At 37.9% G+C, this 19,836-nt stretch overlaps 1 protein-coding gene across 10 annotated transcripts in view; it reads right to left on the reverse strand.

Moving 5' to 3' along the window:
- LOC122842291 (Kv channel-interacting protein 2) overlaps positions 1-19,836 on the reverse strand; it is a 105,018-nt gene that overhangs the window by 7,077 nt on the left and 78,105 nt on the right. For 5 of the 10 annotated variants that reach the window (XM_044136037.1, XM_044136033.1, XM_044136036.1 and 2 more), the window contains one exon: positions 1,443-1,541. The exons of 3 other annotated variants lie outside the window; for them this stretch is intronic. In XM_044136037.1, the coding sequence (XP_043991972.1) occupies positions 1,443-1,541 (99 nt within the window). Of the gene's footprint in view, positions 1-1,442; positions 1,542-5,050; positions 5,186-15,277; positions 16,107-19,836 lie in introns of those variants that run through there. 2 more of the 10 variants (XM_044136040.1, XM_044136039.1) reach the window with 2 other exon arrangements.

The following is a 19,836-nucleotide window of genomic DNA, read 5'->3' on the forward strand; positions in this document are numbered from 1 at the left end:
TCAACTCTCCTAAGATCCCTGTTCATTCTACTTTATCTCCTCATCTAGCTTAACAACCCCTTTTTATCCCAATTTTCTTCTTCATCACTCTTTCTGACCCCAGACACCGAGACTGACCACCATATGGAGGAGGCAAATTTTTAGCTGTGATTTCCTGCTTTTGGTCATCATCAATATCTTGCAACTATATGTAAGAGTTAGCACATAGACAGGCCAGAGTAATGCCTGCATTACAAAAGATGAGATCCAGATCCGTCTATTTATTTACCACTTCATCGTACCATCACTTCTGAAAAAGACATCAAGGTACCCCTTCAGACAGAAACTGAATTCCAGGTGTAATCTACTTTTTTACAGTCTAGAATGATGGCCTCAGATTTAGAAGAGCAGACTTTCATCCCAGCTGCATCAGTCTGAGCTGCAAACTGCTCCAGGACACGGTAAAAATCCTGGTTTGTAGATGCATAGGAACCATATCAGCTGCAGAGATCCCATAAATAAATGACATAAACAGAAGGGAGAGTAAGAGAAGCACTGGTGGAGATCAGTCCACACAGGGAAAAAATATGATTTGGAGAAAAATGAGAGGACACACCACTTACCTTAGTTATAAACATACTGCAAGGCTCTCTGTGATCTTATAGTACCAACTCCCACAAAGCACACAAGAACTGACCAACAAAAATGCATAGCATTTCCTTAAGGGTAATTGTTCAACAGCCAGGACAAAATCACTCTTCTTCTGGAGTCCAAGACTCGATAATTATTTACTGCCTTCTTTCAAACTCTGCACACTAAGCTTACTTAGGAGAGTTAAGTATTGTGATACAATTGCTGGAACATGCTCTCCAGCACAATTGGAAACACCACCCTGGTCAGTCACTCTGTCGGTGTTGTGCCACCCTCCACCGCAACACCAAAGATGCTTGTAAATCACAACATTTTCACAATGTCCAGAGCTTTCAGGGTACAGGGGCACTGGAGAGCTTTTTTAATCAGTGACCTCTGTCATATTACCTCACCTTCTCAGGTCTTATTTTCTGCCTCCTCTGTGGAGGACCGGATGACTGGGTTAAGAAGGTCATCAAAGCATTCTTTCCAATACCTGGCAATGTCAACAGTCCTGGTTTTTATGAAGGGTCTTTCACACAATTTTGCTTAGAAAGCATAAGAACTCAATCTTAAGTGAAAGACTTAAAGAGGTAAAACAAACAAACATACTTTATATTAACTATGTTAAGTACAAACACAAATCTTCTACTTTTAAATGTCACACTGCACAAATTGTAACACCAAACCTGCTGAGTTTATGCTTAATTCAAACTGTGAGGCTCTCCATTTCTTTGTGTTACGTTAACTGAATGTAATAATGGCACCATCCACACAAATGTTAATGTGAACTCTCTAGAGAGGCTATTGGAAGAGAGTGAAGGAGCACTTGCTTTGACTGATTGAGGGAGTGGTCGAGGGCGTGCAGCACGGCAGCAGCTTGAGGAATCGCTGCTTTATGGTTTTTTTGCTTTGACTGGGGGAGGGGTTACCTGCAATCACCAACCATAGCACAGAGGTTAGATACGTACACTGACATGAGTCTATTTACTTCTCTAGCAACATGCCTGTAGAACCAAAACACACACAACATATAACAAAAAAAAAGTAACAAATCAGTTCATGCTGTTCAGGCAGGTAATTGCCTTCTGGGTTGGCTCAACAAAGGGAGACCATTTTTATTTGCATCCTAATATTTACGGCTGTCAAAAAATATCACCACCTGAATTTAACAAAGTAAATAGTTAAGAGGCTCCCATTGAGTAATTATGGATGATTATGCTTCAGCCCTCATTATTTAAACCCTAGTCGATGCAGGAGGTGGCTTCTCTTTTCTTAAAAACCTTCTTTGAAGGCACATTCTATGATTATGGGAAATATATGAATCTCTTGTATTAAAATTATGCGGAGAACTGTCCAACACATTATTAAAAACTAGAAAGACGCTGGGGAACCATCGTGTTTGTGGAAGAAATGTGGTTAAACCAAAACCTCAAATGACTGTGATAGGTGATCACATACATGTTTGGTAAAATCAAAAACACCAGCAGAAATCCCAGGTATGTTCACCATTGAACATAAGAGCATTAACACATCCATATTGCAAACAAGTTCAAGAGATTGGGACAAAAAAACCTAAGTAGCCTGATTAAAAACATTGATCAGTGAGACTAAATGAAAAAAGCTTTAAGTTGGTCAAGAAGAATAAAGATTGCACTCAGGAGCAGCTGAAGATCATCATGTGGTCTGATGAGTCCAGAACGTCCCCTGATCCAGAGTGTAAGAAAAGAGGCACAAGGAGGCATGCACCCATCATGCATAGTGCGAGACAATAATGTTCACAAATGGATTGGCCAGCAGAGTCCAGACTTTAACCCTATCTACAATCTTTGACACATGACGGAGAAAAAACAGTCTGACTCTTCCATCATCTCTATAAGATATTGGCAAAAAATTAAGGCAGTTCTGATAAAACTATAAATATGAGAAACTTATTATAATAACAATAGCAAAAGCATTCCGTAAACAGAGCTATAGGCGGACCAATGACCTGTTGGAGTGAGTGACATTTTTTGGATGGCAAAACTTTTCCAAAAACACATTATTTCAGTTGTACTGAAATAACCATGGGTAGTATCTAGACAAAAACTATTTCAAACTTCCTAACAATAATCTCAAACAAACGTCAAAAAGTTTGCTGGAGAAAGCAGCAAAACATGGACTTAATTTTACACACAAAGCCCAGCTACTGACTACTGCATCTTAGTTTCCATACGCACAAGGACTTTGGTGTTTTTCCAAGACCAGCCAATGGTTTGAGCAGTACAGGACATTTGGTGTGAAAATAAACCAAACTACAGCCTCTATGATGTGTCATCCTATTGTCTTTCTGTAGCATGCAGCCCCAGGGACTGTCACTTTCTTCACCTGTGGTTGTGGCATTATTTGCAAACAAAGTAGGCAGAGCACATTGTCCAATGTCTGGCAGACTCATCTATCCAACTACCCTGGTGCCTTAAGCTGTTCATACAGGTAAGCAATTTATCTTTCTCTACATGGAGCCAAAAACAGACCATGTCACAGAAATCAATAGCAGAGACTTTAAAAATTAATCAGCGTTCCTCAGAGGTAAGTTGAAGGAGTTTATGAATGCTAATGATTATAAATATAGAAAACTAATCTATAACCTTATAATCAGCAGGCTGGAACAAGGAAAAGATGAAAGAATATCACAATGAAGATTTTTACGCATTGGTTAATGCAACAGTGATCTTTCTGAAGCTTTGAAATAGACTAATAACAAAAAACACTTTTGTTTCATGGGTTTTGTGCCTCTGCTGACTCTGCATGGTGCACTGAGCCTAAAATACTTGCGATTATCATCAAAGCCTCTTTCAGAGCATCATAGCTTACTCTCCTCCTCCTCTGTCTGTCTTTCTTTCTGTCAGTCTTTCCTGTCTGATTTCTTTTGCTGCCAAAGTACCATGATGAATGTGTGCTGAGTTACCTTTGATGTCATTTCATTTTCTGACGATGACGCCTGAAATTATTTTATTCTGCTCCAAGTCAAAGTAAAATGAAAGAAGTTTTTCTTCTTATGCTTTTTGTTTGTAATGCTACTGGGTTTGATAGTGAGGGTAATCTTGGCACCTTTTCATTCTTGGAGGTGGCAATACTAGATTTTAAACAAATATTGTGTTTCTAGACCCAAGATGTATCAGGATAATTAAACCAAACCACAAAAGATTCAAGTGTGAAGTCTATGAAGACTATTTATTTATATTTTTAACTCAACAAAATTTAAAGAAACCCAGACAGAAAACAGAAAACAATACAGAGAATCAAGAAAGCAAAGAAATTTTGAGTTGTAGATGTTTTTAAAAGATATTTTTGGATAAATGCTCAAGTCTTCCAACCAGAAAGCCCTTAGTCTGCCATGCAAGCTGTGTCTTGTGTCCTGGTGGCACTCTGGCTAAGACACATTGCCTGAATTCACATTTTCAGTTCAGCATGATCTTCCCAGATATTTATAACATAGGGACATGCAATCAAGACCTCTTTGGATCTGTTATTTATTAATTTATTTATAAATAAATAACAGAGATGGCATTTATTTATTTATTTTCTCCAAATATTAGTATTATTACTAGTTCCTAGAAAAAAAAAACATTGTAAACTCATTTGGCTACTGGAATTGTCTTTTACTTTAATAAAATATAGTAGTAATAATACCTGCAACCCTGGTAGGATAAGTATGTTTAGATAATGAATAGATGTTGTGATAATAAATAAATAAATAAATAAATAAATAAATAAATAAATAAATAAATAAATAAATAAATAAATAAATAAATAAATAAATAAATAAATAAATAAATAAATGATGGGGTAAAGAGATTAGCCCTTGGACTCAAACAAAATTGAAATAATTAAATAATTTGAAAATAATTTTTACTAACCTATAATTTTGAATAATTAAAGGTTATACTAAAATTCTGCTGACTGCTACCACTACTACTAATCATAACTGCTATATTATTATAACTTTATAAATAACACACAGCTTTTCTTAATAGGCATTGATAAAAATTCATTCAGAAATCCAGAGTAAATTGTAGTTTTCTATTGTGTAAACAAATCTGAGAACTTCCAATGCATATTTGTATCATAGTGAACTAAAAAGTAACTCCATCATAGGTATAAAATCACTTAGATTAAAGGTACAAAGTAATACCCAGATTTTGTTGTTTTCTAGAAAGAGTCTTCTCATAGAAGATGTTCCAATACCATCCAGCCACACATTAGCGGCACAGAATGAGTGTGGGAAATTGGTCTGACAAGACGTCATGTTTACCTCTAAAGAAATAGACACACACACACAGACACACACTCAGCATTCTTGCCTCCTGCCAGCTGAGAGTGTTTCCCCACTGTCCCATCACCTCATTAAATATTTTGACTAACACGAGGCTTTCTGCTCCTTCTTAAACACTTCCCTTACCTGCCACAGAGATGTCGATAAGCCCCAGAAAGTGCATCAGTTTGAGGGAGCTGCAGACCACCAGGAGGATGCCCACAGTCTGCAGCCCCTCCACCTCCCACTTGTCTCGGAAGAACAGATGCATCCTTTCCTCCTTTGCTCTCCTGTCCACACAAATCTTACTCTTGCCTTGCGGGGGGAGAAGACCACCTTCGGACACCTCCCCCCCCCCCACAAATAGTTTCCAAAAAGGAATGTGCTGTCCTTGTTTCTCAGTCCTCCTCTACGTGCCGTGTCCAGCCATCCTAACTCCGCACGGATTCCCACCCTCTTTATTTTTCACTGAAAATAGATTATTATTCTCCTCGTTTCTTCTTCCAGAGCAGAAAGAAAAAGCCGGTGGGGATGTGGACTCCCTCCTCCGCCTCCAGCAGCCTGACAGAGGTTGTTTAGCTTCCAGGTGAAGTTTGGACCGTTCACTGTGTGGGTCCTGACAGGTTGGTGGCAATTGTTTTCAGACTCTCTGATTTTCCAGATTCTGACTCTGAAACTCTCTCTACTCTGTGCCTCGGCTTCGTCACTCCGCTACTCTCTGTGTCCCTCTCGAGCTTAATTGGGTCAGTGATGGGGATGAGTGAAAGAGGAAGGAAGAAAAGGATGATAAATTTAAGAAGAGGCAATGGTGGTGAGTACTACTTGCAATTGAAGAGGTGAAACAAGGTAGTGTGAGGCTGGAAACATGGGAGAAAACAAAAGAATAACGAGGCAGCGAATTAAGGAAAGAGACAAGAAGAAACATTTGGACAGGAGAGACAAGATGCAACAGTCAGAGGTGAACATAACAGCAGTGATGAGAAAAGCAGGAAAAAGAAACTATAATGGAGATTTTTGAATAAGGAAAAATACAAAGATTAGGAAAAGGACGAGAGTAAAACAGTGACGACAGAAATCCAAAGCATCTGACGCAGTAGCTACTGTGGGCAAACTCGCAGATGTGGCAATATCCCCTGAGTGTAAAATCGACACATGTGCACACGCAGACAGCCTGGAGGTGAAAGCTGGGCAACATGTACTGCATACGCAATGCTGCACAGAGCTGAACCTTTCAGATGGGAAAGAAGATGCTGCTTTCACATCTGTGTCGCGGACATTATCAGTCTTAAAAAATTTAAAAGAAAAACTAAAAACTGGTTTTAAACAAGCAAAACTATAATGGTATGTTTGATTTGCATAGAGGAACAATGCCCTGGATTTTGTTTATCATAAAATAAAATTTATGCAGTCATGTGGGAGGGTTTCCTGATGTCAAACAAGAATGAGCTGGTTGGTTAGAGATGACAGATAAGGTGATTGAGCAGATACAGCAGATTTTAGCCAGAGATTACAATCTCTGAGTGGCTCCTGTCCTTAGTTGACAGGAGCCACTCTTGTCAACTAATCACAGAAAACCGGGGCTACAAATCACACAGACTCAACAAATTTGAACAATAATAGTTTGAAAGTAGTAAACTTTCCATTCACTGCTAAATATGTGCTCAAACTATATGGTACCAGGAATGCAGTAAGGCACTAACTAACCTTTAAACTTCAACTAGCAAACTTTTGTTACAAAAAAATCTAAGAAAAGCTAAACAAACAAATGTTTTCTTCAATTGAGATCCTTTGCTTTGTGACGGCCACAGCAGAACACTAAGTTTGTCTTTAAGATTCTTTGGAGGTAATTCAATACTATGTTTAAAATCATCTTCCATTTCAAAGATCAACTTGTGCCTGAGCTTTAACTTCCTGGCTGATATCTTGAGATATTTGTTCAATATTTCCACATAATGTTCTATCTTTGTGATGCCATCTATTTTGTGAAATACATGAATATGTTTGTGTCCAATTAACTCAAATGTTTGAGCTAAACAGAGGTTTAAATAAGACAAACACCTTATTCAATTGAATTTAAAACCAACCCTCATTAATCTGCTTTATATGAAATGGAGACACACAGAACTAACAAAATATCTGTGATTGGAAATACAGATGGTTGTGAAAGTTGGGTAAATAAACGAATCTCCATCCAGCTCCCCATATGACAGCTGTCACTTTCACTGCTAATCCAGCATGAGGTCTGTGCAGTCTGTTGCCAGTTGACTGAAAGCACTGCTCCAATTTACTTGGAAACCGAGAGACTGTGTGATATAATTAGCAGGCCAGTGGTGAGCTTACCAGAAAACCTTCTCAGATGTCCATTCTCACCAACCCCGACTCACCCATGATGCTCTTGCCACCTCCAACAGGTCTGTTAGGGCAGCTCCATTCCAAATGCAAAAGTCACTGAGCTTATTTTAGCCCAAACTGTTTACGGCTCATCTGCTTGAGAAAATGATGGCTTAAAGAATCCCCAAGAGAAGCTCTGTACCAAAAATAATGTTGGACATTCACTTGCCTGAATTTTAATCGACAGTAGATGTTGACACATGGACACACACACACACACACACCCACACACAAGCTCTCTCTGAGGCGGTAATAAAATGTTAGGTTAATCAGTCTTAGTTGATTAGTCTCCGCGAGGAGTAGTTTGCCCGAAGCCAGACACATCTCCTAATTGAAATGCCTCCATATTTAGTCATCTACCTGGACAATTATTTCTCTCAAAACTGATTAAAACGTCTAAGAGACGGGGGGGAAACGTACATGTGTGGGAAAGCATCAAGCAAATGAGACACAAGAGGTCATTGACAAATGGTGCTCAAAATTGGCTAGTGTGTTTTCAATTAGACAAATGAAATAAGGGATCCATTTGCATGGACCATTAGCATTTGAAGATATTTTTAATATGGTGATGTGAGACAGAAAAAAACAGACAGATCGTAACAAGGCCGAGTCCTTGCAGCATGAATTAGAAATGAATGCAAATGAACAAAGGGTAAAATAAAATAAAAAAGGTTTTCTCTTTGGAGGAACTCAGATTTATAAATGTCATTCTGCATGCACGAACATAATCTAAAGTGAAAATTATATTAACATTCTTTTTTGTGGGGCAACGTCTTAAATTAGCTATGTTGTGATCTGATAAAAATCTGACTGTTGATAATAAATCAGAAGTTATTCTCCAATAACTGCTAGAGACTTAAAATAAAAAAAAGGTAAAACTTGCTCTTTTTTGTATTAAAATGTTTAAATGCCCTTTGTTCATCTTAAACATTTTTTAGTTTTGGATTAACACTACAAGTATTTGCTTTCCGGCAGATTTCTTCTGTCTTTGCTTCTTGTTTTTTTTGGTCACACTTAAATGCTTCAGGTCATCAAACTAACCTTAATGTCTGACAAAGATAACCAGAGAAAATACTAAATGAATTTGCAAAACATGATATTGTTCAATAAGGTGAGGGTGTCAAACTCCTTTTAATTTGGAGCCACGTCAAGATCATGAATGTCCTCAAAGGTCTGGCTGTGGCAGAACGTTTCAATAAATCTACCCATTGACAAACTGTTAAAATATGAATTATTAGAAGATGAGGAGTTAGTTAACATTAAACAACCTTTCATTTTGATCTAATATGGCAGTATACAGATAAAAACTGCTTCCATTTGATTTATAAAAGAATATTTCAGCACACAACTGTTGTCTTGAAGGTCCCATTTATGTGTCCCACTGACGTCTATGTCCATATAAAGAGTTATAGGAGTCAGAACTTGAGTTTGACAAATGTACTAAGGGAAACAAGCAACTGTAACCTATGTTGCAGTTTCAGAGTGTCCCTTTAAACACAAGCTCACTAACCAAATAAATTAATTAATTCAGATGCTCTAAACAATACTTAAGCTAAGTGGAAGCATGCAGATTCAAACTAAGGTAAAACATTTATATATATATATATTTTATATATATATATATATATATATATATATATATATATATATATATATATATATATATATATATATATATATATATAGGATTACGAGAATGTACATAAATGGCAAATTTACAACATAAGAAAAACAAAACTGTGTAGTTATAGAAAATACTATACTCAAATAAAAATAAATATAATTTAAATCCAATTTAAAAAAGAAAAATAAACAAAATTCATAATTATTTAAGAATAAATACAACAGCCAAGCTGAACTTGATTTGTAATAGACTTGTTGGCACAGTGATAATCTGACGTTTCCTCAATTTATTTGTGGTAATTACCCTTTTTTTACCTGTAGAGGTCAGTGTTAAGCCAACTATTTAATTCGCAATTCTGTGTTCAAGAGGACTTTTGGCTCCACCCAACAACCTCTCCTCTCTGTCCTGTTAAGTTTCATTTAAATTCAGCACCAGTCAGAACCAGACTAGCCGTGTGATGACAATAAAAGAACCTGAGCCATTAACAATTTTCAACACCTTTGCACACACAGAGCTCTTCAGAAAGAATAGATATGCTTACTTCTGTGTTTTATTTCTACAGCATGATAGGAAAAATAAAAAATAAATCCGGCCAAATAATAAAAGTTGTGCGTTAAATCACTTTCATACTTGATTCAGCAGATCCTGTCCTTTTACCATTGAGTCATGTGTTTCTGAGCGGTGTAAAGTACTCAGTCTAAATTGCATCTGCATTGCTCACAACAAGCCTCTAAGCATATTCCCATCAAAGTATAAACATGCCTCTCTCTGCTGTTTGCTGCCAGAAGCCAAATCAAGAAAACATCCTGAATGGATCGATACCACAAAAAGGGAAAAATAAAAACAAATATTTCTTACAGCTAACAGTGAGGCTCAACCCTCTTAAGGGATTTCTGCATCTGTTCAGAGATATTATTCCACTAGAGATCTGCATGTGAGGTTACTGCTACAGCAGCTAATTTACAGAAGATCACAACAACATTTCTAGCCAGACAACAGTTTACTTTGTTGGAGCAACAGACGAGCCAATGAGAAAGTTATCCCAAATGTTGCTGTGATGCAGCCATGAACGAGGATCAAATTGGCAGCAGAATGGCAGCAACTTGTAGCTTTTCTTTGGAAATGTAAGACAGGATAAATCCATCCCCTCGCTGTTTGACGTAAATGATTAATTTTGGTAAATCCTGCTCCCAGGCTTCTGTGCCCTTGTTAATACTTTATGTAGGTACAAGACTCGAGTCAAGAGCCAGATGAAAAAAGTCAATAAGAGACAGAGAGGAAAAAGTGTCTGAGCAGGAGGTTCAGAGTGAGAGCCAAATAAATTTCACTTTCATTCAGTGTCTTAAAAAGCAGCTGTTGTTGCAACACCACTACATCAGGAAAACAAGTTTTAGAAAACGTATCTTAATTTGTCAAACACATTTTAAAATTTAGGTTAGCATGAATAAAACCTCTCATCTCACACATACAAAATCAGTCTGTTACAAAGTGGAACTAATGTGGCATCTATCTCACACATACAAAACAGATGCCACATTAGTTCCACTTTGTAACAGACTGATTTCTGCAGACACATTTCCTTGGGTTAAGACAGTCATACAAACAAAATGACATTTTGTCCATTTCTCTGGCTTCTACTACATCAACTATGAAACAAAATGTTCACTCAGTGTATAACATGTCCCACCCATCACCACGCTCCATGTTGAAGCTCCATCTTCATTGGTGGCTGTTGCTCAGCTGTAAGATAATTGTTGATGGGCAGGGCACTAAGCTGTGTGAGTGTGGCAAAAAAAGCAATATTGCTCAGGAAGCATAATGAGGGTGAAGAGGGTGCCAGAAAGGGCCAAAAAGATTAATCAACATTATAATTTTGGAGTAATGATTGGCAAGAATAAGAAAGTAATGCATATTTAGCTGTGTTGTTTCACCTAATAAAGGCAGTTTTCTCCCTATGTAGATTTAAAACAAAGCTTTACAATATTCTCTTTCACCTTTTATTGGGAATTAAACATTTTCTTAAAGCTCTGTTGGTGTGAATGGCAGGAAGAGAAAGACAGAGTGAATTACTTCATTCAGTGTTATCTTTTCACTCATGATCTGAACCACCGACTTTAGGTCTTTCTCTCTTTCATCCACATAGTAGCTGACATACAAATTGTCTTTTTAACGTGAAGACATGAATACAGCTACTATCAAATTCAAAGGTGCAGTGCCAGCTGGAACAAAAAAGAGGAAAGCAAAAGGAGGAGGGAATAAGGTAGAGAGGGGTGAGTTAGGTATTAGATATCCCCTGTGTGATCCTCCTTATGTCTCAGGCTCTCATCTATAGCTGGCTAAACAACAACGGTGCACGGATGGAAAGAGACCCAGACAAGGACAACAAGGACAGACTCCTTCACATTCACTGCTGATTTAATAAAGTTTACTAAATTATTGACATACTTCAGCTAACAAACCACTAAAAGAGGAATAATACTGTTCACCCTTGTTTTAGCAACACAACAGAAAGAAGACTTATTAAACAATTCATTACCGTGAAATAATAGCCTGTCTCTGACATTTCTTTTCCTGTTGAGACTCTAAAGGCTATACGATTCTGAGAACCCATAGAGTGTGTGCAGCACCACAGCTCCATCTCAATTTACTGCGAGCACAAACACACTCCATTCTCCATTAGCTCGCCTATCAACTGAAGGGCAATTACAGAGAGGGCAGATGGACATAAAGGTGTGTGCATGAAATCAGACATAAATGGGTCCTCTGGTGACCAGCAAAACATTTTAACAGCACTTATTCTTCTGCATTATAGCAATACCACTCTATCATTGCCTAACATCTTCAATAGCTGCTTTCACATTTGGACATAAACCATGAAGCTTCTGCACTTAACGATACCTACATCTTTCTAACCCTAACATTAAGCTTTGTCTTCCAGACATCTAGTAAAGATCCTTTCAGCCTGCTCCATTTTGTCATCCAATTCGTTGAGGCATTGCACTGCAGCGCTTTGACAACATCTTCCCATCCCTTTGAACTTATTCAAATTTTTTACATTATAAAGTAACTCCTATGTATGTAATTGGAATTTATTGTATTCAACCCAAATGTAGTTTGGCATGTCAAAACCATTTAGGACCAACCTTTGCTGCAGTTGTGTGAAAAAAATAAATAGCTGAGCAAAAACTGAAGCTCTCAATTTATTAGTTTGTTTAGGTTCCAACCCCTACCTATGGTTATGAGATATGAATCATAACCAGGGTCAAATCTTTTCTCCATAGGGTGACTGAGCTGAACTTTAGATCACTCTGACATGCTCAGTCATCTGGAGGGAGCTGCTGCTGCTTTGCACCTAAACAAGGCAGTTAAGGCAGTATTTGATCAATATGTCTTCTTCTGAAGGTTTTTCTGGCCTTTTCCACTGGGAGGAGACCTAGGAAAAGACAGAATGTTTTTGGAGGTGCTAAATATTCCTTTTAGCTTAGAAATGCAGCACGTGGTAGAGAAGGATGTGTGAGTTTCTAACCTAGGCCTCTTACCTCTACAACCTGATTCCAAATAAGAAAAGACAATGGATCGATGACTGTTATTGTAGCTGTGGCTCTTGTCCAGCTGCTAAGTCATTAAAATGGATATGACACATAAGAGTATCAAAAGTGATGAAGGAGCCCTCAGTCCTCAGTCTTGTCGCAGGCATTAACCACTTCAGAAAGCCCAGTGCCAAGTTCATTTCCTTCAAGATGAAAGACAAGACAAAATGCTGTGGTGGACATGGAAACATGCCACATCTTTCACAAAAGATTTAACATGGAAAGACTAAAAGAAACAACACACAAACAGTAGATTTGAGGGGCTCTGTGCTTAGTAACCACTGGGAGATAGATAAAGGTATCTCTACCTACCAGCCGCAGAAAGAGCAGGATAACAGAGTTATACATGATCACTGTTTTTGTATTGTAAGGTACATTAAAGTTTAACAAAGCTATGGAAAAAGAAGAGAGGGAAGGAACTACCACTCAGTACTGCACAGACAAACCCATTCAATATCCACCTCATAAACTAAATAGCACATCCCTGTCAATACCCATTACGCTAAAATCTGTCGGTAACTTGTAAAACTTTGAGACTAAAGTGAGTCATAAACACTCAAAAGGAAATGTTCGCTTTACTTTTTTTCTGAAAAATTAGATGCTGTTTATTTATTGCAGGGTCAGCAACACAGCTCATTAAATTAATGAGCATGAAATGTATTTTTTTCCCCTCACTTTCCTTGCTCTGACTCACTGGAAAATGACACAGAATGGGTCTTTAAAAAGAAAGAAATATGACAAAAAACATAAATTTTTTTAGCTTCTTTCAACTTTTTATTGTTTATATCACAAAAATATTACATAAACATATTAAAACCAAATGCATTAAAAACAAAGGAATATAAGAGGATTAGAAGTCTAGATAAAGAAGCAGCCACTATATAGATTAATGTAAACATGTGGAAGTAACAACTTGATTTAGAAGTCAATAAATAAAAACATTACAGCAAAAACACAACATAATAAGTTGCTTTCAATCTGAACAAAGCAATGATTATGGAGCCATACTTACAAGTGGATAGCACACACTGAAAGGTTGCCTCCAAATCCTTTAGTGATTCTGAGGAGTCTAATGCTACAGTCAGGATCTTTCCATTTTTTTAATGGAAAGATCCTCCATTAAAAAATTTCATTAGCCTAAGTACTCACCGAGGAGTTGGCACACGCAGATATACTCTCATTAAGGCAGGAATTTTCATAAAATATTATCAAAATATGTTAAACGCTGAAATGCTCTCAAGAATGGAAGTATGATGTAAATTGAGCTCCATGTGTTTGTGTATATCTGTGTATGATTGCCTCTGCCTACAAGTACTTGTAGAGTGCAGAAGCATGGATATTAGGTTTCCAAGTTTGTTTGTTTTTTAGATGACAGAGCTGCTGGCACACCTTGACTGCTGGAGTCAGTCCAAAGGGTGCATCAGGGATGAAAAGTGGCTTCAGGATGATCTGCTAAAAAAATGTCACAGTCTTTGCTGTTTTTATCTTAGTATATGGCAAGCCTGTCTCTCAAATTATTATCTATAGTTGGAGTTCAGCGCATTAGTGCTAATGGTCATTAGAAGAGACATCTTAGGATCCAGACAGCATATTGCAGACAGGGTAGGAGAACAGACGATAGGCTCAAGATTGCCCATCTGCCCTATTGTCACAGTGAAGACAGTGATAAGAAGATGTGAACAATATTGAACAGATTGAAGGCAGAAAGGGCAAAACTTAGGTCATTTTTGAGAAGAGAGGCGTAGCAAAGCTTGGTGATAACTCCTGAGGTAGGGAAAGGAAATGTCCTGTCAGCTCTAACGTAACTACAAATTTAGCTGACATAAAATACTTTTTTTCAAGTGTGACTGCAATGTTTAACGCAATTAAACATTATATGGTTAAGCTCAGTGTTTAAAGCTAAAAAAAAAAAAAAAAGTGCTGGTCCTCCACTTAATGTCATACAAATATTGGGCAGAAAAATATATTTTCATGTAGAAAATCAGGGATGTGTATATCAATCTTCAGCTGATAAGTTTTATTGTACAGAAATTACAAAGAGCAGAAGAATAAAACCAGATTTAAATCAAATCCACATGAGCCAAATTCAAAGTTTTATGGAAGAGCTTTATCAACCTGCTATTAATGTGGACATGAAAAATAACACAGAAAAAAGAAATGAAAACATAAAATAAAAGTTCCTCAACAGCATAAGTCCCTTCTAGACTCAAAATTTCAGTAAACTTGTTACTGTTACCGTAAAACATGCCAATTTATGATACAAAGAAAGTTTTTTTTTTATAGAAAAACCTAATGAATGAAATTAGGTTGCTTAATATGCACTATGTCAATCTAGAAACATGTTGAGCTACGATCTGCAGCAGAGCCGTATTTCCTTTTTTTCTGCCCCATATAAACCTTGTGAGATAATGTGAGCTCTAAAAGTAACGCTGGCACTCCCTCAGTGAAACTAGTGTGTCTTCAGAGCACTCAGACCCACTCCTTTCATTGTGTTATCGATTGAAAGGTAAAAGCACACACCCAAGGGGCAGAGAAAGTCCACACACACAGCTAAAGTTACACACTTGTGTGTGTGTTTGGGAAGGAGAGGGAGGGATAGAGTGTTGCACGGCCCACCGGTAACAGGAACCCTTAGGCAGCACTGCTGCCAACTGAGGACCGGAGGAAAAGGGTAGCACACATAAAAGTAACCTTTCATGCATTCGGTTGTGCGTTGATGTAACTTTAATAACATTTGACATAACTATGAAAAAAAAAAAAGATTTTTACCTTCCCCACCAACAGGCTCAAACATCCCAAATTGTTCCAGGACTTTGATGAAGAGACCCATGACCACCAGCACAGCGATCATCTCCAAGCCATCCAAGCTCAACATCCTGGGGGACCGCAGTATGTCATCGCCCAGAACCGTACCACCAAGCCAAGTCGGGCTGCCCTGATCCTTGCCAGCAACGCAGCCACGCCCAATCTGAACACTTTGTCCAAGTTTAGGAAAGTTGTCCTCGGCTCTCCTCCGTAGCTTTTTATCAGCTTCAATCCAGTCGCAAGTTTTCAGAGGTAAAAGGGGTGAATAAGTTGTTAAAACTTCAAATTAATGCTGCAGACAGCTTGGCTTGAATCGGTTGATATTCCTCTGCTATCTCACAAAATCTGTCCTCAGTCAACCTCCTTTATTCGCCATTGGTTGCCATTAATGCTGAAGCTTCAAGCAAGTGACACAGACATCCAAAGTGTCAAAACACCTGGGCTCCAGTTTTAACTTTTTTTTTTCTCTTCTGTCTTGTCTGGGTTTTTTATTTTCTTCTAGGCCCTCCTCCAGGGATGGAATCTGGGGCTATGCTGCGCCTGTTAGTCCTTTTGGCAGTGGTTGTCAGGAAGTGAATGTTGTGAGGGGAAAAGAGAGTGAGTGAGAGAGAGCCAGCAGATAAAAAGAGGGGAGAGAGGATGAGTTGGAGATGGCATAGAAAATGAGAGGGAGGGAGGAAAAACTATCTGCGGCAGAGAGTGGGCAAGAAGCATGCACACGCACAAACAATGACACAGAGATTGTTGGTGGGGGGGGGACGTTAAGAAATGTCTTCTCTTTCCAGTAGTATTTGATTGATTTGCACAGTGGGGTTACCTTGGAAACGGAAAGTGAGTGTGGAATATATTGGCAAGACAATATGCAATAATGTTCATCCAAATTCAAATATCACCTAGCAAGCATCTTTTGACTGCGTCACAACTGTGGCATCTGTTCTGCAACACACAAATGCCTACAGGTTGATATCATGTTCCATTAACTTTTAAACATCTTTCTGTGAAAGTTTTGTATGCAACAATTTTTTTTACAGGCAATGTTCAATTTGAGAAATCAACACCAAAGATTAAAGCAAATGGAGCATAAATCTTTATGCGTCACTCCCAGACTGTGAAATCTGTTTGAAATGTGTAATTAACTTACGTTGACCTAACGTTGTTAGGCCTCAAGAGAACATTTAATGCAAAATGAGGAAGAAACACTAGAAAGAAAATTAATGTGCAACTCGCCCCCATGTGAAAGCATAGCCCTTACACATTTTGAGAAATGCCTGCAAGGTGGGTGGAGCCTTGAGACACGAAGGGGTGTGGCAAAGTGTGGACTGGAGGGGAAAATTGGGGTTGTGGTCAGGAGGAGGGAAGCACTGTTGTATACTTATACATTTTCTTGCTATATTAAGTAACATTCCAGACACAAAACAATCCCACAGAAACCTAAAAATAAAACCCTAAATAACCTATTTAGACAGTTTATTGACAAAAAATATATAATTTAGGGGTTTTATTTAAACTTTAAAGAGCTTTGGTTGATCCTACAGAAATCAAAGCTGCTTCATCGTATACTAACGTACTAAAATTGTAAGACTTTATTAGCTTATATAGTAAATTATCTGTTCAAAGCAGCATATTTACAAGTTCAGTGAACTCTGCTTGACAACTCTAAATGTAATGAAACTGTTTCTCTAACCAAGGAACTTAAATTGAGCACTGCTCATTCTAATGAGAAAAAGTATAGTTTTTCCTTTGGGGACAACAGCTGCTGCAAACAGAGTCTTTAGGAAAACTTTGTCTCGTTTATGGGAGAAAGAAGCCATTATTTCCACATGATGTTCTCTGTTAGGATGCAATTCTCTCTGTGGGATATGAATACTGATCAATTACAAGCTCCTCTACACAAACTAAAGACTCATTTGTTGATCTGAAACCAGAACTTATGTAGAATTAAGCCCAACTCCAGCTGGAATGCACCGCCGTGGGGATCATACTCCGGTTTCTTCAACATCTGTCTAAGATAGTGGGAAATATGCAAAGAGCAGCAATGGATTTAGGCAGAACTATAAGATGAAACTTTAAGACACTAAGCAGCAAGTTGTAATTTTGTTCTAACCATTAGTGAAATGACAGTATAAGGGCATCTGAAAGGCAAATTTTAGAGATGCACAACCTGAAAAAAAAAAGCCTGAAACAAACTGTTTCTTGTTTCCATATTTTAAAATGCATATGGACAAATAGAACCATTAAACCTTTCTCACTATAACAGAATTATCATTTGGATATATGAATGATGAAGTAGCATACACAACTGTTTTAATTTAAAAAAAATATATATATATATATTATTTCCTTCACACTCTATAGGTTATGAGTCAAATGCATGTGTACTTCCTTATTGGCCACACTAAAAGGTTTAGCGGAAAACGCTCTTATTTCCAGACTGACTAATAGATCCTGCAATGCAGAAAGGGTAGGTGAGATTTGTGAAAACAAAATTAAACGAGCAGATTTCATACTTGTTTTTCAAACGACAAATCTCCATTTGTTATACTTTTTGCCAAAGATTATGATAATACTCATTTCTGCAAAAAACCTTAGTCTCAATCAAAATCTTGTTTTCCAGATTAAAAACAACTGAGGTCAAAGGGACACAGACACAACACAGTTCACTGTAAAGTGAAGACAATTCCTGCCAGTGGTAACCGTTTAGGGGACAGTGTAGCTGAAGGGAAGCATAGGTTTTCGAAAGGAATTTTGCGTTTTGTAGTAGCTGTCACCTTTTAACTAAGTATTACCAACTTTAAATTAAGATCATATTAATAAAAGAAATAAATATAAACTACTCGCTGCTGGAAGCTTGACTTTAGAATTTTTAAGAAACCACCTTTTAGAGATCATTTGTATGATTTCAATGATTCTGCAGCTCCTCCGGAGTTAAACGAAAGTTAAATGTGTTTCTAGGTGAAACCATGACAACACAGCACATCATCAGAACTGGTAGACTTTCAGGATTTTGTACAACCTGACTCCATTAAGACCAGTTGTCCACTTTTATAATTAATGTGCACATGTCGGGCCTGTCTGCTTAGGTGGACTGCCATGTTTTGGCTGGTTTGCAGTTTTACCATACTTGTAAAGGACAAACAGACATGCACACTCATTCCAGTTTAGTGAAACTGTAGAATAATAAGTTATGTGATTATTTTTTACATAAAGCACCCTACCACTGTCAGTCAGTCAGATTGTAGTGTTGCATGGACAAATACATATCAATAGGAATCCATGCAAGCTGAAGCCATCAACCACCATCTGATGTTTCCTGCTAGCATGGCTTCATGTGAGGGTATCTTCTTGTGCAGCACAAATAACAGAATGAGACAAATATGTGTTCCTTCTGAGTCTCACTGTCTCAGTGTGTTTCGCTTTCAATGTTTTTTGAGAGAAGAATTGTGGTAGTAAGTAGCAACTTCGCTAACAGGCTGCGTATCAATTCAGATCCCTGGAGGATTTTCTTTCTTGAGATTCCTTTGGCTTATTTAAGATATGGTGATTCAAGACTGTACCTCATTATAGCATTGCAATGTCTAATAAACAGAAGAGTACCGTGTGGGTCATCCTAATGTCTACCGAAAGTTGCACAAATATAAACACAAGTCAGACAAGGTGACAGAAAAACTACTTCTGTGTGAACTCAATATCCTCATACTCAGCGCAAAGGTAACCAGACACCATGAAGTTTATCTCTTCACTCTATAACCATAATGTATACGGGCTGTGCTAACGCAGAGCTAAGATTGCAGAAACAATAAATGTACACACAGTGATACCAAAGCACACACTCACAACAGAGACAGTGACAGCAGAATGTGAAATCTGAGCCTAACCTGTTGGTTAGAAATGATTTTCCTTCCTATTTACGTACTGAAGATTTTTCATTTGATTGGAGAGATGCAAAGGTGGAGTGAAACAGAGGGAAAGGGCATTTCATTGCCAAAGAAATGGAAAAAGTCAGACAGAACATGAAAAAACAAAGGAAGGACATGTTCAAGAGTTGCTAAGATCACATTCCTCTGTTTTCAGGGGAAAAAGACATCTATTCTTTATTAACCACCAGCATCTGTCCCCTCCTGGAGGCTTTTTCACCTCATTCAGGCTGTCACCACGGAAAATTGGATCTGCAGATGTGTCCTCTACTGCTGCACACATCACACTTTCTCCTCCACCTTTCAGCAAAACTGCAAGAAGGAGATGTATTTTCAGAAGTCTGACAAGTGATTACAAGGAGGAGGTGCTGTTTGTGTTGCCTGATTAGAGGAGTGGAAACTGTTGCTGTGGGATCTATTTGTTTACATAAATACAACATTGATGCAGCTCTGCAACTACTTGCAGTTCTTGTTAAGAGGTGCATCAGCTTTGATTTACCACTCTACATTCATCCTTTACAGAAAGATCAGCGGTGTGCAAAGAAACTAAAACAGCCCTTTGTTATACAGGGCACACACTAAAAAGAGTTGGGAGAAAATTTAACAAAA

Source organism: Gambusia affinis, linkage group LG13, assembly GCF_019740435.1.
Source record: "Gambusia affinis linkage group LG13, SWU_Gaff_1.0, whole genome shotgun sequence".
NCBI lineage: Eukaryota > Metazoa > Chordata > Actinopteri > Cyprinodontiformes > Poeciliidae > Gambusia > Gambusia affinis.